Genomic DNA, 23,296 nt, shown 5'->3' with positions numbered 1-23,296 from the left:
GCACGATTTTCCATTTTTCCATTCTTCGCCATTGAATGATATACCTAGATAATTTGGAAGATATTTGTGTTATTAAGCCACTACTCAACTGCGGGTGCTCATTTCACATGTTATTTTGTTCAATGTGTTTTTGTATTCAAAGCAAGGATCCAATAGGTTGAGTGAGTGGCTGGCAAGGATTCTTCGAAAACAATCAGTTATCTATAGTGTATGGAATTTCAGTTTCTTGAGTGTATATTATCATAATAATCCTTCCCTATAAGTTTGAATAACTATAAAATAACAAAATAGTTTTGACATTACATATTTGAGGCGTAGAGTTACTAAACCCGCTCTAGAGACTTTTTTGAGTTTTGAGTAAATCACGAAAAACTGTTTTGGGCATATTATGATGATTTAAGTGTAATTTTAGATGTTATATTTCTCCCGTTACATACGGAAAAGTATAATAAAATGTCAAATCCAATGTATAAGCCGTATTTATTCAAATAAATGCATTTTAATTATCCCAAGAGCGGTCTTTGTCAGTCGCTACCTGACAGAGCGGCGTTCGACGCGGAATTTTTTAAAAAGAGCGGTGTTTGGTGCACAGTGGTACATTGTCGACAGGAGATGATAGTTCAGTAGCGAACCGTATTTATTTTAATTATGTAATATATTTTCGAATTTACTTTGTCTAGAAAATATTTTGTAGCCATTCTTACCTACTGGCAGCTGTATAATTTTGAACCTACATATTTAGCTGTTATATTGATATGTAATATTTTTTAAAAATAGTGGTATTTGTCTTAAAAATACAATGCTTTTTGTTGGTACAAAGCATTAATATTTATTTAGAATAACAATAACACATTTAATAATATCAATAGCATAAATGAAAAAACACAGCGGAATTAAGTACCAGCCTTTAACTAACTAATCACCCAATTACCTGTGACTCAAATTCCATGAATGTGGGAAACCCACCATTACCTACCAACCTATTTATTAAATGTAAAAATAAAATGATAATATTTTTAAGCAATATTATTTATAATCTACTTAGGTATATTAGATATTTTATAGCATTAAATTCAGAAAATCAAATCCGACAAATAAAAGTCTACTTTTTATATACAAATAGGCAATAGTAAACGTGGGATTTCTGAAATTTATTGCAAAAACATATTATAAAAACAACGGCATTTCTACAAGATAGCACAGCATTGTTAACTATGTATTGTTATTACAAGTTAGCTAATCTACAAGAACGATATATTAATAAACATAGGTAATTGAATTAAAATTCATTATCATTCATATTAACATTAACGAATGATACAATTTTATGACGAAAACAACTTGTCCTGTGTAGATAATGATAAAGAATATCTTTTTTTGTCAGGGGAGATGAAAAAAATAACCTAACGTAACATAACATAACCTACCTACTAAATCTATCATTTGTATAGTAAAAATTATCAAACAAAAAGCATCCCCCCGACAGAAAATAGTTTTCCTTTAATTATATTTTTGAGACGTCAAATCAAATAATGTTAAAAGCGTGTACTTGAGATTCTTATGATAGTTTATTATACCACACAGAATATTAAATATAAATGACAACAACAAAAAAAACACGTGAAACAACAAAATAATATGAGATACCACTGGATTGTTCATAACAATACAACAAAATATGGTCAATTTTTAAATACGTTTCTTGGCATAACAGGTTATATTTCCACGCAGCTGGATTTCTCAAACACTTCCTTGATTGTCCTAGTTGAGATTCCGTCACACTAACTATGGAAACATTCATTATTAAAAATAAAAAATAGTAAAATAGTCGGAGCAAAATTACGACCTTCCTCACTTATCGTGTTGACGGTTTGTACGGAGATTAAAGCATTCGTGAAGAGTCATTATTTAAATCGCAGTGTCTGATTGGCCGGTTACGCAGAGAGAGTTTTACCAGGACAAATTTACTTTCAGAGTGGGTTTAGTCAGTCACCTCGATATCTATTTTGATTTTTTGAAGAAAATGAGAGGAATTTAAAACTCTCGCCTAGAACAGAAGATAGATCTTACAAAAGAGCTTCTGAATACATTCAAAACTATTTTATTGAAAAATCGCCCAGGGCAGATTTGTTACTCTACGCCTCATTTTTTTTAAATATTCGAACCTTTGTTTCAGAAAACAGTACATGTTTCAGAAATTTAAACAAATTCATAATAGGACAATATAACAGTAAAAAGATTTCATATGTGGAGATATAAAGAATTGTGTGAAAAACATTTCTAAAAACCAATTTCTTACTGGATTATTTGTTTCCATATAATAGTGCATTTCATTTGATTTTATTAGAAGGATATGGAATCAATATCAAAATAAAACCAATACGACCATTGTATTAATATATTTCATAATATTTTAACATCATAACAAAATTAAATGCTAATCAGTACCAAAACACATTGCTATAATAAAAATATGTTTAAAAGTTCCATAGACAAATAAAAAATAATATTAAGATATGGATTGATTTAAAATTTTCATCTAGATTCTAGAAGACATACCAACAATATTCAATCATCAAAGTAACACATTTATAATCCAAAACTACAAATTTTGAGACCTAACAGAATAAACACCTGTATACAGATTTTTGTTTTTCGTAATTTAGTCTGCAATTAAAATACTCATATACCACATCATGCACTAATCCAATTGCAGAAAGTAGGCAGTTCACATAAAATACAAACAAAGAAATTGGCACTTTGTGTTAGGTGTGAATATTAGCTTTTTTAATAGTAAATAATTATTATTATCAGTGGCGAAGGGTGGAGTTAGGCTGTTAAGATCCAACATAAATATGGTGCATACTAAACTTTGGTCAGTCAAACATATTTATTTTCATTGAACTAAGACTATAATGTGTAGATAGTGTTTGTTAGTTTTTAAAATTCAATTAAACCCTGCCTAATCCAAGCCATAGTAGATAATTGTCAATAAAAAATCATTTATTATCAATGAGTGTGAATAATTTTTATGAGATATATAGAATATAATATGTTAATATAGAAAAATCATCATAGATTAGGTAGGTACCTATGTTGAAGAAGATAACTCATTTTTTCCTGGATTGTGGACTGGCTATTTTCTGCATAACTACATTCCAACAGTATAATGTCAATTACCTGTATTTAATTTCACAGATTAATCTTTAATGCGACAGCTTTTCAGTTATCATAGCATATTGAATACTTGTAATTATCAGTAGATAGGTAGTTTTTACTAATGATACGACAACCATAATACCCATCGACTAAAGAGGTAATCGGTGGAATTAAATATAATTAATGTTATAGTATTGTAAAACAGAATTGAGCAAAGTAAATGCTATCCTAATTAATAAATCAATTAAAGATATATCGTCGGTGTAAGTGCAATACCGTCGAAAAACCAGATTTTGACTACATTTTGTTAAGCATGACAAGACACGTCGGTAGGTGTACAAAATTTTCAGAATCAATCAATAGTTTTCTGATTATCGGCTTCCTTTTCTATGCCTCACGATATTACTATGGCAGTATTTGACAAGCTGCACACTTTTAACGATACACATCGAATGTACACAAATGTCACTGTGTATTTAATTTTTTCGATTATGCAAATCAATCGACAGTGGCTAATAATTTGAGTTTAAAGTCGGATGAGATAACTCACGAAATTTGTATGTGTGGCACGGCCTCATAGAGCGAGAAATGTTGCTGAAGGCATAGAACCGGTTAAATCAATACCAAAAATACTGTATATACTCCGGAAGCAAGGCTTTTTTGTATACTTAATATATGAACATAATATATAACATATCTAATATATATCGGTGAACTCATTAAGTTCAGTAGATGTACGTGACAGTGAAGAACTAGTAACCGAAAAGAATGGAAGTGGCTGAAGGAAACCTTTACCTAGCAGTGAATTGACCTCAGCTGATGATGACAATGTTCATCCGTGGTATTGCAATTACACTGGCGATAAAATTAAGCAAATAAATTAACCGGTTTGAAAATAGCCTGATTATAATCAAGCACCCCTTATGGCGAATATGGGTGTCTGTCTTATAAATGTATCTAATTTAGATTTGAATATTTCACTTTTTATGGGCTCGGTGATGACACAGAGCGGGTTCTTCACGACGTACTCCACGTAGACCTGGTTGTAGATCTTCTGCAGCAATTCCCGGACTCCTTGCGCTTGGTTATCAGTGGTCAGAACAAACTTCAGACCTGAAGGTGTCTCCATGTAATTGAGAGTGTACTTGTTGGTTTTGTAGTTCAGGAAGCCTTCTTTGGGATCCAGTGGAGATATTTTTGAGACGAAGGACTTTATTGAGAACAGCATTCCGTACATCAGTTTAGCTTCCTAAAAGTAAATTGGAAAAATTATGTTTTTACTAGATATTAAAAAAAAAACAAAACGGAAATATAACCGTGCTACCGTCATCATGTGGACCGTGCCATGTAAACGTAGCCAAATTAAGAATTGGAGGTATCTTCGAGAACTGTCTGAATAATTTTCCGACTTTGTAAAAAAGATGTATATTATGTAATCAGTATGCTCCATCTTTTTCATACCAGAAATCAATATTTTTCATTATGATATAAAATTTATTAATACCAGAAAAGGGTATTATTTATTACGGCCTATAATGTCGCGGGTCCCAGGTCTGGCAAATAGGTACACATATTGTTTTTCAATGTGTGTTTGGAGTCAGAGAATGGACCTAATAGGTCGAGGAAGTGGGGAGCAACCATTTCTCGTAAATAACAATATCTGCTTATACAAACCACCACTCTGTGGAGGTCCATATGATCTTCTTAGGATCGGTTATGGTAAAAAAAGCCATACTTTAATACATCTGACATTCGTGGTTATAGTATTTTTTTTAAATTATTCTTATTTTATTACATACATACATTATATAGTGAGATGTAACCCTGACCAGGAGTAATACCGTGTGTTTCCATCAAGTATTAACAGCATGATATATTATCGTATTACAATGCTTTTTAATAATATAGTTACCTCCTCTCTAGTGATTCCCGATTGCTTTATCCGATTCCACTCTGCATAATACAACAGCGTCCCATATCTATCAAATATATAAAGGTAGTAAATAGTCATTGGAACTTTTATTAAAGTAGAACTTTAAATTAAACCTACAAGTATTAAAAGATTTAAATAAACCAGTTTATAAATCGACGATTGACAGTCAAAACGTCACTTTGCAATAATATGTAATAGACAATTAACTGTATACAAAACCTCTATATAAAATACTAGCATATAATTGCAAAAATCTGATGTAAATTATGTATACAAATATTTTATAATATTAAAAAGTCCTTGTCCTATAAAATAAAATATTCTGTAATAACGCATACTTATTTTTTTGTAGAAAATGCTTTAATTTATTCTTACTTTTTTACCGAATGATGTTTTGTTTTGTTTACAAAAATGGCAGCACTGATGCGCAATACCAATACATTGTTATGCTCATGTTATGCTCGTTGCTTACGTTTTTGACAGTTCTGTGTTGTCAAAATAATATATTGGTTTATTTGTGGGCCTTTTGCGTCAATTCTTATGGAGTCCGTAGGAAATTCCAGGAAACGTAGCGCTTGGTGGCTACACTACAGCGCCTTGGATGAAAATAAAGCCAATTGCGACTATTGCAAAGCGAACATCTCAATAAAGGGAGGTGCCACATCTAACCTACGAAAACACTTGGTGTCGAAGCATCCTAGAATTATTGAAGAAATCAAAAAACTCGATCTATATTCAACGGGTGAAATCAGCGCTAAAACCATCAACAATCATAGTAAACGAGTCGGAGAGTGCAAAATATCTCCAATGTCTAGTAATGTAAGTATGCAGAAAATATTAATAATTTATAAAAAGAGTCTCACTCAGCCGGACTTCAGCTAGATAGTAACCTTTAGTTTCATGCATTAATCCCTCATAACTCTATTACTATCTTTCATCGAGTACAGGTTAACGCTAACGAAAAGCAAGTATAAGTTAATCGCAGTGATTCCCATTCATGGTTCTACAAGCTGTGTCCGGATGTTTTATGAGAATTTGCAAAATAAACACAACTTGAAACCATTTTACAAACTTTAATAAGTGTCATCTAAGTAGGGTTTCCCTAAGATTTTAGAAATGATTTTACAAAATATAGCAACCGAAAAAAGTTAACTGGTTAACCAAAGAATAAATGGGAGATGCATTGATCTTCTGGTTGTCGGGTCACTGTTTTGAATCGTGCCATCCGGGGAACATTCAAATATTCTTTTATTCAAACTATCCATGATGTCGAGCCAGTTGAGCCAAAGGATTGAGCTAATGCCTAACAGCCAGTCCTATTAAAAAGTAATTCAAAATCATTTTGTCAGGCAGACTTGAATACTTTTTTTTGTCAAATTAGCCTCAAAACATATCCATAGTAAAATTAACAATATTAGTGTTCCAAGATACCAACATAAAAACCAATAAACACAGAATTCATTTTCATCTCCTTTTTAATAGTGTAAATAAATATTTAAAATTGGAATAAAAATTATACAGTTTTAAACATCACGTGTAGAATACACTTTTTGTTTTTAACAATAAAATTAGACAAAAATGTTTTCTTTTTCTGTTTATTATTGTTTATTTAGGTATTTTGACAATGAGTATGACATTCAAATATTTTATTAGAAAATGGTACATGTATCGATAATTTAATAATAATAAAATATAGTATTAGCGTAACTACGTTGATCGATTGTTACATATTTTTGGTTCTTGTCTATTGAGTGGAAGCCAGTGGCAAACAATTTTTTGAAATAGCTGATATACTGGATTATTATTTTAGGTTAGGTAATCATTCTTGAATTCATGAATTCATGAATTTTGCCGAAATCGGCTATGAAAATTGCCACTGTTCCCGCCTGGCTTCTAGTAAACAGACTTGTACTTACCATATTTTTTCGTGTCCGTCTATTTATATCAACAAATTATATCGATAATTCTAATTATTACTAGAATGTGTAAAAGGAATTAATTAGATTTTAGTATTTTATTAATTATTATTGAAAATATAATACTAATTAATACTTAACGATGTCTACAATCGCGGACTAGAAGTGTACGACAACTGGTAAAGCCTCGATGACATTGAGCTATTTTACAAGCTGCTTGTTGGCGAATTTAAAAGCAGACGAGTCAGCTAGTGCAATTGTGATGATGACACACAAAACTTTCCACCCGCTCAGAAGCCACAAGCTAGCGACTATTTTGACAGGACGTAGTTGGTTTTTTTACCGGGACATCGCTCTACTGCGCAGACGCATATCGTCCCACATGCCAGCGTGTAGCATGTAAAGCAGACCGGCTTTCAACTTTTCTCGGTAGATTGTTTACAATCTCCTTGTTAACTTGTTCGATGATGACACTGGGCGAGTTTACAAGCATTTTGTAAATTCGCCAACAAGCAGCTTGTAAAGTAGCTCAATGTCATCGACCCATTTCCATTATGTCCGAGATTCAAATCTACATGACACCTACAAATTCTATTTCATTTATAAAAGGGTGGGAATTAATTATTACACTTTGCATTATTTCATGATAACAAAAAATATTCAAACTTTCAGAAAATAGTGTGTAACAAAATCATGTTACTTTTTTAAAACTCTGGTTTCACTAAGCCCTGACAAGTTATCATATTGGAAATGGATGGTTTTCACAAATCAATGACAACTGTAGCATGGTCAATGTAAACGATGAGGAGACTAGCTTTACCCTTCAATAGATTATTATAACTGATAAGAACTACACAATACAATATTTCAAGATCTTACGGAATCAGAAATGTCAAAAACTCATATATTAATTCGTCTGTTGTTCAGTAGCAAAAACTTTGAACTGTTATAAATGGATCGCGTGTATTGATATGAAGTTTAAATAACCATATACATGTTGTAGAACACCCAATATCCTAATAAAACAGTTCCAACTCTATAGATATAATAATTACATAACTAAATTTCTATAAAATCTATAATCAATATACATACTAGGCTTGTATTACAAGCGGATTCGATAATCACCATTAGGTAATTACCTATCTAAAATGATATTGATCAACATTTCAGCTAATTGTTATGTAAACAAAAGCAATTCCTTTGTCTGTACCTACCTTCTATTCTCTTAAGGAGTATCCCATTTTTTGCATCTAATATTATAATACATTGCTGTAATTAAACAAGTTGGGACACTTATTAGATTATACAATTTCACATTAGTATATAGATTGATTGTCAACATAAATCATGAAACATCAGTACACTTCTTAAATGAGCTCAGTTACGTTAATTAATGTGAGGTCTTATGATTGTATTAATACATTAATTAAAAGATTATAATAAGTATATACCAATGTTGTATTATTTAGTTTACAAATTTAAATAATCAAAATTATTTGGTTGGTGCGAATCTGTATTTTTTTCTAAACCGATGAACTGATGAAAAATATGAAATAATTCGTATTCAAGTAGTATTTTCGGTTTCTGTCAGTTTAAGGGAAGCCAGCGGCAAACAAATTTTGAAAATAGTTGATATACTGGATTATTTCTTGGGTTAGGTTAGGTTTTCATTCCGGAATTCATGAATTTTGCCAAAATCAACTATGAAAATTAGCGCGGTTCCCGCCTGGCTTCCTGCAAACCGACTTGTACTGTATTTTCTTTAAATGATAGATATTGCTATTTTTCATAAATTTTTATGCTAGAGATCTGAAATTTTTACAGGCTATGCACAAAAAATCAATACAGTACTCTCTCAGTAATCCGCCACCCCAAAAAACAGACAAATGTCCAATTAGTGAAAGCGGCGGATTATAGTGTATGCATACAAAATATGGTAAAAATAAAAAAAAAGAAAAACAGTTTTTGTAAAAATAGTTTTTTTGAGAAATTTGTACTAGTAAATTACGGTTTTATTTATAATCAAAATTAAGCATTTACTAAATTATACATACAGTACACTCTCAATAATCTGCCGCTCGATTATCCGACAACTACTATAATCCGCCGTTATTTTTACTAGTTGAAAGCACAAAATCATGCTCTATAATTCGCCGGTATTCGATTGTCAAATTCAGTAGTCGGCCGCATACAAGTGTACAACGCAGATGAGACGGGTTTATTTTGTAAACTTCTTCATAAAACTTACGTTCATCGCGACAAAAGTAATGTAACAGGGAGGAAAGCGCCCAAGGACCGCATCACAATTATTATGCCGTACTCCAATGCAACCGGGATACACAAACTGAAGCTTTTGGTCATAGAGAAAGCCAAGAATCCTAAGCCATTCAAGAATATCTGCCTCGGTGAACAACTGGTTGTGTCAAGTGATTTACTGTTTAATATTTAGTTAATAAACTTAGTTATAAATTATAGAAGTTGTCCTGTAGTGTACTGTATTATTAAAAGCTAATAAAACTTCAAATGCTATTTTCAGACTTTGAACGCTTTTTCTGGAGGCCGTCGATATCTATTTTATTAAATATTCGAAATCATACCGCTGTAGTAAGGATGGATGCGGGGGTCAGTGCCATAGATATAGACGTAAAAGAGCGATTTTTCATTCGATAGATGACTGTTGTGACATCGTAGTAATGGCATATGGCCCTACTGTAGATGAATGTTGTCTGCGTATTGAATATAGTCGATGTGTGATAACAAAAAATTGTAAATATTTTGTGGCATTGAGATCTTCCCAAGATTAGAAAAGTTTTACATTTCCAATTAATTACCAAATATATGTGGAAATAAGTTGGTATATTATTACTAACTGCAGTTCAGAAAAAGAATAGTTAATGGCAACTGACAATTAAAATACAATAAAACTAACGGCTGAAGTACATCATTTCGGAGGGTTACATGTCGTCGGTGTTTTGTAAAAAGGGTGAATCAACCATTTTGGCGAAATCGAGATTTTAATGAAAATACAATATGTACCCCACTAGCTTTGTTGTGTAAGAACCGCGAATTTGTATCCCACAGGAAAGTACTTAAAAACGATAATCGATTAAAATTAAATTAATTAAAATTACGAAATAAAAAGCGAATCTGACATAATAGGCCTTTTAAAATATTATATAATAATACCTATTATAATGACAATATTCTTTCTAAGCTTTATTATAAACTTGTAAGATATTTATAATCATCTACAGGTAAAAAACTAATAAATGTCAAAAGTTAAAAATCCTCCTCCTGTAAAATAGCATTTTGGTTAATTCGCCCTTTTTACAAAACACTGACAATGTAAATTGTACGTTTGCCGTGAGCGTTCTTATCGGAAAGATATGAAAAGATTACGTGTTGTTCGTGGAGCATTTTCATGGCCGATTTTGGCAAAATTCATGAATTCAAGAATGAAAACCTATCCTAACATAACATAACCTAACCTAACAAATAATCCAGTATATCGGCTATTTTCAAAAAAAAATTTACCGCTGGCTTCCTGTAAAACGACAAGAACCGTGTTTTATTTAGACATGAATTTACCTCGAGGCTGGACGGTCTTTAATATATGACCATATATTTCCGATACAACATTTCACAGTCACATTGTAGTCTTAGTTCAATGAAATCAAATACGTATGACTGATCAAGTTTAGTGTGCACTATTTATGTAGGATCTTAACAGCCTACCTCCACCCTTTCCCACTGCTGTGCTTAGATTTTGTTTCTATCTTACTCTAGTCAAAAATAAGCCATTTTTATAACACAAATGATGGAATAATAATAATTCTGTATGGCTTTGAAGTTTGGATACGGTATCTATTAACTCATTCACTGCGGACCCGTTAATTAATATTTAATTACCACATTTCAATAACATGCTGATTATATCTAATGGTCATCTAATGCTGACATGGCAGCCGTGTCGTCAGCACTGTATGAGTATGTATACATTGACTGTTGACTAGATAATTACTTTTTAATTTTTTAATTAGCACATTTAAATAACATGCTAATTATATCGAATGGGCACGTAATGCCGTTAATATGTTACGCGCTAGGCGCGTCTTTAGCATCTAATGTATTAAACTTAGACTGGCACTACTATACTTTAAAGAGCAGATGTCATGTTGAATATAGTTTTGATGCGTAACCCAGATAACTTTCGTATGGAAAAAATGTTTCTACTTTAGTCAAGTTAATTATTGTACTGATAAAAATTTGAGAACGACCTTCAAGTAATTGATTTCAGAGCCGGCTTTAGATATGGGCATTTAATGATAAATTCATTATCATTATCAGTACTACAACTTAATATGAGTTTTAAGTTGTGATTATATTATGCTGCACGTCGCGTATTATCATGTGATGTCACAGTAAGCTGCGGCTACAGGAAAAAAGTGTGTAATGTCATTTTTCTTGGTGTTCAAAGTCTTATCAGACTGCTCCCATCCTGTAGCACATTTTGAACCTTTAAACGAACATTGTCAGTTAGCAAAAAGTGCCGAAATCACCAGAACAACAATGACGTCACCTCACGTTGTACCGCATTGCATGACTCAATGAATGTTTTTTATCATTTTCAAATCGCGTGTTTTTTATTTTTAGCGGTTGCTACTGTGTATTTTCTATAAAAATGTTGTCTATTATCTATCCTCTGCGGGTTGGGTTCTGTTCAATATATTAACTATGGATGTAATTATCACAAGTAATTTGAACATAATATGCATAGGTAGAAACTGTTAAAATTAATTGAAATTTGCATGAATAATGAATAATATTTCAATATTAGAGTTGGCACACTCCATCATAGAATTTACGATTTGTGGTCGTTCCAAATATTCTGCAAAATGATGAAACCATAGATTGTTTTTTTCGCCGTGACAGTACGCGACATGCATCTCATTATAATCACAACTTTACCGGCCTCTAGGAGAGACTTCCTCTCCGCCCCATCAGTCATAATTTTTCACCATTTCCTTAACCACAGTTATGAGTTTTTCTACTTAATGCAACCACCTCAGTGTCTTCAGATACTCCTTTACCCCTACAGTTTATTGTAGGGAAACCTCTTGTATGGTGGTATGTCTTCTATTGGCGACATGATCTTCCGAACGGAGTCATCCCAATTTTACATAGGGAGTTCAGTAAGTTCGTAAGGCAATCTTGGTTTCCTTTACATGCTCGGAACTCACGTTTTCCCACTTTCTACGTGTAGTTTTTAGTCTCATTTAATATCTGGTTTTACATTTTTATTTCCCGATATCATATTCCAAATTCAATTAAGATTTTAATTTATTTTACCACATTCAATTACATAAATTATTATGGTGCAGACACATATGTTCATTTCTTTTTATAGACACGTCTGTAGTGTCCAAGGCATAGACTATAGATACATCTAGACGCCACCCGTTGCATTGCTAAATGAAGCTACGTGCCGTGCGTTTGGTTTGTGGGCGAGCGAACGCATTCGCCTACAAATGTTCGAGACCATAGACCATTTCGCTAGTGCTCGCCCAAAGTGCTCGCCCAAAGTGCTCGCACTAGACGCTCAGAATTAAAATATAATTTTCTATTTTTTTACGTTATATAGTATTTTTAAGCGGTCAAAATGCAACCAATTAGGTAAAGATATCCATAATTTAAGTTATTTTAACGAAACACTAGGTCACTGATATTAAAATAAATAATAATATACAAATAAATTGTCACGAACATGTATCAACTTACCTATGAAACGTAATACCATCTTCTTGCTTATCAGTACGGCTACCATATTTTAATACAACACGCAGAACCACCTTTCCTACTTAATTAACTAAAAATATATACCACTGACTTTATGTTTAACACAAAAAATAGCAAATTTAGCAACACGAACTCGCAGATTATCGATGCTACGTGAAGCGATTCACCACGATTTGCCAGCGATACTTTTGGAAACTAACTCAAAAATATGTAGACCTTTTATCTTACTCTAGCGCGTGTCGCAGAGATTATAAGGGTGCTGAATACTTTCTCACTCGCACTCATGCATCGTTTTTGTTCAGGCCTTGGTCCAAGGCCAAATTTACGCACCACTATTTGCAGGTGATCTTTTATTTTGGTCAGGGTGGTCACACGGTATTGTGTCATTCTTATTGTTTATGTCATTTTTATGTTTTGCTTGTTAAGTTGTTTGTTGAGCATACTAGCATTAATGACATACAAGATGAAATCTTCAAATCAATTTATAATATTGAAGGAGTTTTATACAAACAAACCAAAATATATATATGTAAAACTGTACTAAAAACAGTTTTGTTTTCCGAATAGACAGTAGACACCGTTATGTCTTGTTACTTTTAATTTACATAATGCTGTGATTATATTATGATCACTTCACATGCTGGCACGGCGACAAAGTTAGTCTATGGTTTCGCGATTCCACAGAATATTTTGAATGATGACTATCTCTATAAATTCAATTATAGGAAGTGCCAACTCTAATTTATTAGTATTTTAAATTATTATTCATTATTCATGGTAATTTCAATTAATTTTAACAGTTTCTACGTGTGCGTATGTTAAAATTACTTGCGATATCACAACCATAGATAATATTTTGAACAGAACCCAACCAGCAGACCATATTATATAATAGGCATAAACAGCAGACATTGATAATAATTTAATAGAAAATCCATGGAGAAAAAAAAACAAAAACAAAGTTTTGCACGCGTTGTGACGTTGTGACGTTTTTGACGAAAATGTGTAGGCATGCAGATCATAATAAATAAGGTTCATTGAGTCACGCTGTTGATGATGTAGCGCGATACGTGTGAGGTGACCTCATTGATGTTCTGGCCAGTCAGCAGCTTTTACTAACTGACAATGTTCGTTTAATGGTTCAAAATGTGCTACGGGATGGGAGTGTCAGTCTGATAACATTTTAATTACCAATAAAAACAACATTAAACATTTTTTTCACGTAGTGGCAGCTTACTGTGACAGCGCATAACGTGATGATAATGTATTTGACTCTTAATTATTAACAATAAGTAGGGCCTCGCACACTGTAAATTCAACTCTGATGGACTTAATACTAAATGATTTCTGTATTTTTACAACTACCCACGTGGTTTATCATATGTTACCCATATTAACATGATTTTTATATCATAACTAGTTCAGCAGTTGACTGTAACAGTATTAAGACGGTTATCACTGTTAGGTGAATAATTATCTTAATTTGTGCCTAGGGTTATCAACTTGCAACACATTCGATACATTCAAATTTACAGTATATAAAATATTTTATTGCAACTGAAATATATTGTTGAATATCCAGTTTTAAATTCAATCGAGTGATATGGTGTTTGACAATGATCCTTTAGTAGAAATACCCGTTGAAGAATGGCCAAATCTCTTGGAGTATTTTAAAAAAGACTGGCCCAGAAGTATTTTGATATCTAAATGGATTGAAGACAGATTAGAATGGATTGCAAAGGATCTAAAGCCGAATATATCTAGAATTTTCTTTCCGGACGGAGATATCAACAATGGTATCGTATTCTTCGGACAGCTTGGAAAAACGGCAGCTCACGTGACACTCTACACTCAAAACAATGATCTTGATAAACTGAGAGATGGTATATTAAATAGCAAGTACATTGAATGGAAAGATACGCCTATAATTGGCATACCGATGGAACACGTCGACTGGTACAGTGAAATAATGCATACTATGGGACACACACTGAAAGAAGATGTACCTACGCATTACTATATGATACCCAAAGAAAAAGCCCTCGCTTTGGATGTTACCTGTCCACCAGGTGTCTACGTAGCGCCGTTAAAACCTGAAAATATACCTGAGATTGACTCAATATGGCCTCATCGTTTCGATGGCTCTATCCATTACCTCTACGACACGATCCGATTGAATTATGGTAGAGGTGTATTCTCCAAAAACGATGACAGTCTTCTTTCTTGGGCTGTTAAATACGAGTTTGGTGATATCGGAGTTCTTCAGACGAAAGATGAGCACAAAAGAAAAGGATACGCAACTCTCGTTATCAAAGCATTGACGAAACAGATTGCTATGGATGGAGATGACCCGTTTACGTTCATTGTTACTGATAATTTTCCTTCGATATCCTTGTTTATGAATATAGGCTTCGAGTTCGCTGGTTCTTACAGTTGGATGAAATGAGTCTGTAATATTATTATATTATGTATATTTTTTTTATTTTTACATGTAACAGAAATTTTAGAGGTAACGAAATAAATTTTTACCGTCAAAATGTATGACTTTTTATTCATGAATAGTTACAAGCAGCAGTGGCGAGGGGTGGAGGTAGGCTGTTAAGATTCATCATAAATAAGTGCACACTAAACTTTGTCATTCATACTTATTTGTTTTCATTGAACTAAGAGTACAATTTGCAGATGGTGCCAGTTAGTTTTTAATGTTCAATTAAACCCTGCGTAAACCAAACCATAATAGTTTAGGTATGCTATGGACGATCCTACATAATAGTGCACACTTTTTCAGTCATACTAATTTTTTTTCTTTGAATTAAGAATGCATATTACAGATAGTGATAGTTAGTTTTTTTATTTCATTTAGCCCTGCCTAACCAAACCATAATCGTTAAAAAATATTCTTCTATCTATAAAATATCCAAAATTATGTATGATTTAATTGCATAATATTAGATATTTTATAGATAAACGAATAATATTTTTTTACTACTATCTGCTATGGCTTGGATGAAGCAGGGTTTAATTGAGTCTTAAAAACCAACAAACACTATCTACACATTGTACCTAGTCTTAGTTCAGTGAAAACAAATGTATGCTTTCCTGACAAAATTTAATGTGCATTATTTATGTTGGATCTTAAGTCTATCTCTGCCTTTCGCCGCTGACGAGCAGTGTATTCTTGAACAAAGTAAATTCTGGTTTACTTATAGGACTTTTATGAAAATCGTGCCCAGAATACGTGTACAGTTTTATTATTACAAATATTTTGTCTTGCGTCTGCTCTAATATTAGTATTTTTTTTCGCGGTACCCGACTGTACCGGTGGTCTAGAGCAGTGCTCCGCAACCGGTGTGCCGCGAGACAATGCTAGGTGTGCCGCGGAGCATTGGTTTAAAAAAACACAAATAATTTGTATATTATACAATACTTACTTAATAGCCATATTTGCGTACATGGCTGGTTAATACATTTGAGCACTTGCATGAGTTTAAAATAATGCTGGGTCAGAATGAAAATATATTGACGTGATCTGATAAATTAGAAGGAGAAAACAAGTATCTTTACAAATGTACGAAAGGACCTACCATACCACAAATGAACACAAGCAATTAATTTTGGATCCGTCCGTTAAAAACATTTAACTTTGCTTCAAAAGAAATTTCATCATAACTTTCATACAATCAATACGACTGGATTCGAAACCCTTTTGCAACCAATGCCGAAAATTCTATAGAAGCGTTTATGCTATTTTTTGAATTTCCGTTAATAAAGAATATCCTCATATTTCTGACAAGGCTACCAAACTAAGGCTAAAAATTTTTACGTTCATTGAAGTCAGGTATCATATTAATTATTGATAATACAATACATGGGAATATGTACATTTGGTTCTTCGTCGTGTGTTATGTGTATTTAATTATTTATCAAATAAGTATGTAATGTAATTTTGGTGTATGTCCTTCACAAGGCAGCCTGGGGGCCCAAGCTCGGGGGGGCGGCGTGGCAGGTTAAGCATATAAGTGAGATAAACACAAATTACAAACTTGCTTTAATAGAAAAATACGATTGTGGGATAGAATTTATTATTATTGTGTCAATACTCGACAAATAATTTTTATTAACCCCACAACTAACCATAATTCAAGTAGATGTATTAATAAATACAAAAAATCGCTAAACATAAAATCAATACAATTAATTTTAACTCGAACACCACTTGAAAAACGCTATTTTAAAGTATCACACTGTCTTTATACAATACTTACTTAATAGCCATATTTGCGTACATGGCTGGTTAATACATTTGAGCACTTGCATGAGTTTAAAATAATGCTGGGTCAGAATGAAAATATATTGACGTGATCTGATAAATTAGAAGGAGAAAACAAGTATCTTTACAAATGTACGAAAGGACCTACCATACCACAAATGAACACAAGCAATTAATTTTGGATCCGTCCGTTAAAAACATTTAACTTTGCTTCAAAAGAAATTTCATCATAACTTTCATACAATCAATACGACTGGATTCGAAACCCTTTTGCAACCAATGCCGAAAATTCTATAGAAGCGTTTATGCTATTTTTTGAATTTCCGTTAATAAAGAATATCCTCATATTTCTGACAAGGCTACCAAACTAAGGCTAAAAATTTTTACGTTCATTGAAGTCAGGTATCATATTAATTATTGATAATACAATACATGGGAATATGTACATTTGGTTCTTCGTCGTGTGTTATGTGTATTTAATTATTTATCAAATAAGTATGTAATGTAATTTTGGTGTATGTCCTTCACAAGGCAGCCTGGGGGCCCAAGCTCGGGGGGGCGGCGTGGCAGGTTAAGCATATAAGTGAGATAAACACAAATTACAAACTTGCTTTAATAGAAAAATACGATTGTGGGATAGAATTTATTATTATTGTGTCAATACTCGACAAATAATTTTTATTAACCCCACAACTAACCATAATTCAAGTAGATGTATTAATAAATACAAAAAATCGCTAAACATAAAATCAATACAATTAATTTTAACTCGAACACCACTTGAAAAACGCTATTTTAAAGTATCACACTGTCTTTAACCTTAGCGATAGGTATGGGGGGCGCCGACAGTGCGATACTCTAAAATAGCTTTTATCAAATGGTGTTGTCAAGTTAAGTTTTATGATTTGTCGAGTATTGACATAAAAATATTAAATTATATCCTACAATCGCATGTTTTAAAATATTAATACCAGCGCAGTGAGATAGCGCCGTAGGTGATTTTTTTACTATTAATGCAAATTTGTAATTTGTGTTTATCTCACTTATCTGGTTGACCTGCCACGCCGCCCCCTGGTGGGGGCCATGCACAAAAATTACATTATTTTATGTTTTTTTATTTGATAAATATTTAAATATACAAACAATGAAGAACTAAAAATGTACATATTTCCATGTATTTGTATTATCAATATACAGTATAACCCCTATTTTACGTTTTTTAAGGGACTGAAGAAAAAAAACCTAATTGGAGGGAAAATGTAAAAGGGGGGTATTGAAAAAAAGAACATTTAAATTTTATGTTTCTAAAAAAATAACGTTTTATTAAAAAACAACATTCAATTAAAATTTTTATTGAAAAATCGTTCGAATGTCACGACCCAATCATTGTCAAGTGCGCGTAACTCGCATATTTTGAATATTTCCGACGTAAATCGCGGGTATTAAATGTACTGAAATACATCGGGACTGAAAAAAATACACGCAATTGCCGGGAAAACGTGAATTCCGGGCACGTAAAAACGAGGTTATACTGTAATAACTAATCAATGTGATAACTGAGCTTGTTTCAATGAACTTAAAAGTTTTATTATATTTTGACTTGATATTTGAAAGAGCAACCCGAAGTTCTCGGTCAAGACCCTTCAAGCAAGACTGCTAATTATTTTTAATTTTAACTTGAGCTGAGTCACCTAGATATGTTGTAGGAAATGGGAGCTGAACTGCGATAGCCTTGTCGGAAATCCGAGGATATTCTTTATTAATCGGAATCCAGAAAATAGGCAATGGAACATCGGCGAAGGTCAGTTTTAGCATCCCGTCGTTTCTCAATCAAACCAATTCCTCTCGAATTTATAGGGAAAGCGCTTCGATAGAATTTTCAGCATTGGTTGCAAAAGGGTTTCGAATCCAGTCATATTGATTGTATGAAAGTAATGATGAAATTTATTTTGCAGCAAAGTTAAATGTTTTTGAAACGGATCCAAAATTAATTGTTTGTTTTGAATGGTGGTCTGGTATGTCCTTTGGTACATTTGTAGAGATCCTTGTCTTGACTCTTTTTACTTTATCAGAGCATGTCAATATATTTTCATTCTGACCTTGCATTGTTTTATTAAGTTAATACAGGTGCTCAAATATATTACCAGCCATGTACGAAAATTTGGCTATTAAGTAGGTATTGTATAATATACAAAATTATTTGTAATTTTTTTGGGGACAAAGCGCCGCGGCATACCTAGCATCGTCTCACGGCACACCGGTTGCGGACACTGGTCTAGAGGCAGAGCACGCAAATGCATTAATTCTGTCAGTAAGGTTTTGAAACCTTGCAACCGCCCCAAAAATAATTTGTTTTGTAAACTAGATGTTGACAAAAAATGTGACACGTCTCCGTTTTGATGTCAATATGTGTATTATACATTGAAATACTGAATCATAAGACATCCAGTGCAAGCCAAATTTTATTAATGTTTTTTTTATTCTACAGTATTTTCTTATTCAATACAAATTATACACATACATGGTTTTTAGCTACGATTAAAATAGTAATATCATTTACCTTGAATAATCACAAAGCAAATTGCTTCCTGATCGGGGGAATTTGAAGTCTTCTTTTTCTTTAACCGTGGTTGTTTTATTATTTATTTCACAAGGCACGTTGCTTATAATATTTAAACTTCGACATGAATGTTAATAAACATATTTGTCAAACTAGCATGTTAGAAAAATTCCGACGAGTCGCATGGAAGTGTAAAACTATAAGTATTTTATCTTTCTTCTGTCACATAAAGAATGCGAAGACCAACTGCCTCTCTCGAGGCGCCGAACGAAATTTTTACTGTTAGGTAAATGCAGTAATCGCTTTCTCTTGACAAATTCCTCGGTTTGTTTTTTCATGGTTCTAGGTAGCTGTCTCATATGGTATTCTCTACCGAGTATTCGGTTGTGGGATAAGTAGGTATATCTTCCGCTCTGTCTTTGTGAGAGATTGGGTGGGATATTAATACATTGGACGCTGAAGACGCGCCCGGCGCGTAACAATTAAGGTGGCCATTCGATATAATTAGTATGCTATTTAAATGTGGTAATTACTAATCAGGGAACTGAGAAATAATGGGAACTGAAATACCTAACGGGTGTGGAGAAACAGCCAACCGATCTCGAGTGTGAAAAAATGTGGTATAAACTTAAACATGTGTTAAGAATACGCTTGTATTACGTTCTGACAACTGCTCTCATTTTATGCACTTACGCTCGCTCATTCAATATTGGTGTATTTGAAGTTGCAACACACTATTACACGTCTATAATGTTTAGTTCATTTTCGTAGGACACTCACACATTTAAAACCCCGCGTCAAAATGTAGTATATTGGGTTATAGCCTGCATCTACCAAAATGTGTCCACATACATGTTTTCATCCCCCACACGGTCCTCACACAAAAATATTGTAAAAGAAAGTTTTCTTTGTCAGATTTTAGTTTTGCTCGAATGCACGAAACCATCACATGCACAATTCTTCGACTCATTTCTCGGAAGGAAAAGGTCAAGTGCGACTTACACGAGTAGGCAAGTGAAATTTTTCGTCGAGCGGGATCACTATATTCGTCCCGTTCTATCGCGTGCCAAAGTATATGAAAAGATACATATTTTAGTGTTTATCAATGACCACCGATGTGCCGGGTCCTCTACATTTCTTAGTCTTTGACATGTTTCAACTTGCAAGAAACATTGTCAGTACAGTCTCATAGTAGTCCTTTTTGTGAATACATCACAATTCTTACAATATTTTTAAACGGTAAAATTGTTTGTGCCAAAAAGCTGTGTTTTTTACTTAAAATATTTATAAATTGTATGTGTGCGTTTGTGGAAATTTACCGCACCGAGTGACGGGTGACACTAACACTAGTTACGCCTCTGCTCAGATGCATTGATGATCCACACACACAATAGAAAAATTAGAGGGAACATTGGTTATGTTTTTATTAATCTGTTCTGTTTAGCATTAAGTTAAAGCATAAATAATGAGGGTTGTTAATTTTGTATTAATACATATTTCCATTCTTTTACTTACAGAATAATGAGAGAACAACCAATAGAACATATTCCGAAGACTCTTGGAATGCAAGAGACTCTGGTGACGACTACCCCGACGATTACTCCGATGGAGACGTTCAACAAGTCCCAGATGAGAGTCCTGACAATGCATTTGAAAATTTCATCTTAACAGAACTCCACCTTATAAAAGATCCTCATATTTTATACATGGCTAAAACGCAAATAATTAAATCTGTGATGGATGCGCAAAGTCAACAACATTATATCTCTAATAATACGGAAACCGTGAAAGAAGATACTTCTTTGTACCCTATGTCATCTTATGAATCATAATAAAGAGCAGAATCAGTTGTAGATGAATAATGTAGTATTTGTTTAATTTTCATTTCACATATTATTTTTATACCAAAAACGGTCCACATATGAGACTATTAGTTTGAAGTCCTAAATTTACATTACAAAGTAATATAATTTTATACATTTGGGGGCGCGAGATAATGTCAAGTTCAGATACCCATAACGTAAAATATGTTGTCTGTGTGATAAACTGATAATAGGTGTCAAAAATATGATAATATTAATCTTGCCAAATTTTTTTAAATACTTCGTATTTACTTGATTATATTTTTGCATTCAGATTGTGTAAAATACGTATTTTTTTTAAATCATAATATAATATAATTTTATACATTTGGTGGCGCGAGATAATGTCAAGTTCAGAAACACATTACGTAAAATATGTTGTCTGTGTGATAAACTAATAATAGGTGTCAAAAATATGATATTATTAATCTTGCCAATTTTTTTTAAATACATTGTATTTAGTTTTATTTTTTGTTATTTGATTATTTTTTTACATCAAGATTGTGTAAAATACGTATTTTTTTTAAATCATATGACAAAGCAACCTCATCTCCCGCTTCATGGAAAACCCCCATTGTATATCGTCGGTATTTTGTAAAAAGGGCGAATTAACCAAAATGCTATTTTACAGGAGAATTTATAACTTTTGACATTTATTTGTTTTTTACCTGTAGATGATTATAAATATCTAACAAGTTTATAATAAAGCTTAGAAAGAATACTGTCATTATAATAGGTATTATTATATAATATTTTAAAAGGCCTAATATGTCACATTCGCTTTTTATTTTGTAATTTTAATTAATTTAATTTTAGTCGATAATCGTTTTTAAGTACTTTCCTGTGGTGATACAAATTCGCCGTTTTTACACAACAAATCTAGTGGGGTACATAATGTATTTTCATTAAAATCTCGATTTCGCCAAAATGGTTGATTCGCCCTTTTTACAAAACACCGACGATATGAGATCTGTTCAAAACATATTCTCTCTTTCTTTGACTGAGGTGAGGTTGATCCATTGTTAAAATAAACACCTCCCTCAACACCCCCTCCTCTTATATCTAACATTTTCACTGACACATATTCATCACGTCGATCCTATGATTTTATAGTGCCCATCGGTTGCGAAGGGTGGCTTTTGGAAAGAGGTAGGCTGTGGAGTAACCACGCTTGCAGATATATTTACGGGACATAAGAAGATAACCCAATATTACTACTGATGAATAGGTACACTAAATCGATGAAATTTCAAAAGCTCAATTAGTTTGACATAATTAGTTTATATATCGAGGGTATACTGACAGAAAGCATTAACTCATTAAAACAAGTTCTGAGATAATCGCAAAAAGGACTTTAATTTTTTTTCAAAGCGTTCTCCCACGTAGATTTTTTATGATTTAAAAACATTTTTTCTACATTATAAAGACTAACCTTTATGGCAAACACAATATACGACATGTTACAAGTCCTGTATTTTGTATACGGAGAACGCATTAGGTCATTATCATGCTTTCTATCAGAATAAAAAAATAACACTATGATTTAATAGTCTCTATTTTCTCACCTTTATATCCTATGCCTTTGTACGTTTTACCAGGATGTAGAGCGTAAAATTGCATACATTTTGGCATTTAAAACAGAAAAACAGCAAAAACTGAAATAATGCGTTCTGTCAGTATACCCTCGATATAAGCAATTAGTTTGAATTAAGTATGTATTTTCCTTAACATTTATAAACATAACATACGCTCAAAATATATTACCTATCGTCTTTGAAAATATCCGTTGTTGTGTAT

General features: G+C 32.7%; 3 protein-coding genes across 3 annotated transcripts; 2 read left to right on the top strand and 1 right to left on the bottom strand.

The window, feature by feature from the left end:
- Nucleotides 1–2,383: 2,383 nt before the first annotated feature.
- On the bottom strand, nt 2,384–5,281 carry Bet5 (blocked early in transport 5). The gene is made up of 2 exons (XM_085945089.1): nt 5,072–5,281; nt 2,384–4,408 (listed from the first exon to the last, which is right to left on the bottom strand). The coding sequence occupies exons 1-2, from the start codon at nt 5,168–5,170 to the stop codon at nt 4,070–4,072; spliced, it is 438 nt and encodes a 145-aa protein (XP_085801215.1). The 5' UTR covers nt 5,171–5,281; the 3' UTR covers nt 2,384–4,069.
- A 274-nt stretch (nt 5,282–5,555) lies between these two features.
- Nucleotides 5,556–22,272, top strand: LOC147073322 (uncharacterized). The gene is made up of 2 exons (XM_085945091.1): nt 5,556–5,911; nt 21,155–22,272. Exons 1-2 carry the CDS (start codon nt 5,633–5,635, stop codon nt 21,467–21,469), a joined length of 594 nt encoding a protein of 197 aa, XP_085801217.1. The 5' UTR covers nt 5,556–5,632; the 3' UTR covers nt 21,470–22,272.
- On the top strand, nt 14,232–15,344 carry LOC147073323 (uncharacterized). The gene has a single exon (XM_085945287.1). It carries the CDS (start codon nt 14,411–14,413, stop codon nt 15,251–15,253), a length of 843 nt encoding a protein of 280 aa, XP_085801413.1. The 5' UTR covers nt 14,232–14,410; the 3' UTR covers nt 15,254–15,344.
- Nucleotides 22,273–23,296: the final 1,024 nt, after the last annotated feature.

Source organism: Rhyacophila brunnea, unplaced genomic scaffold (genome assembly GCF_057557595.1).
Source record: "Rhyacophila brunnea isolate RB1 unplaced genomic scaffold, BYU_Rbru_1.0 scaffold_18, whole genome shotgun sequence".
Taxonomy (NCBI): Eukaryota; Metazoa; Arthropoda; class Insecta; order Trichoptera; family Rhyacophilidae; genus Rhyacophila; species Rhyacophila brunnea.
Note: the sequence above shows the minus strand (reverse complement) of the source record. Positions and strands in the feature narration are given on the sequence as shown.

Coding starts and splice junctions, on each gene's coding strand:
- Bet5 (XM_085945089.1), bottom strand. CDS start 5,170: ATGACTATTTACTACCTTTATATATTTGATAGATATGGGACGCTGTTG. Junction 4,409..5,071: donor CGGGAATCACTAGAGAGGAG/GTAACTATATTA, acceptor ATTTACTTTTAG/GAAGCTAAACTGATGTACGG.
- LOC147073322 (XM_085945091.1), top strand. CDS start 5,633: ATGGAGTCCGTAGGAAATTCCAGGAAACGTAGCGCTTGGTGGCTACAC. Junction 5,912..21,154: donor TATCTCCAATGTCTAGTAAT/GTAAGTATGCAG, acceptor TTTTACTTACAG/AATAATGAGAGAACAACCAA.
- LOC147073323 (XM_085945287.1), top strand. CDS start 14,411: ATGGTGTTTGACAATGATCCTTTAGTAGAAATACCCGTTGAAGAATGG.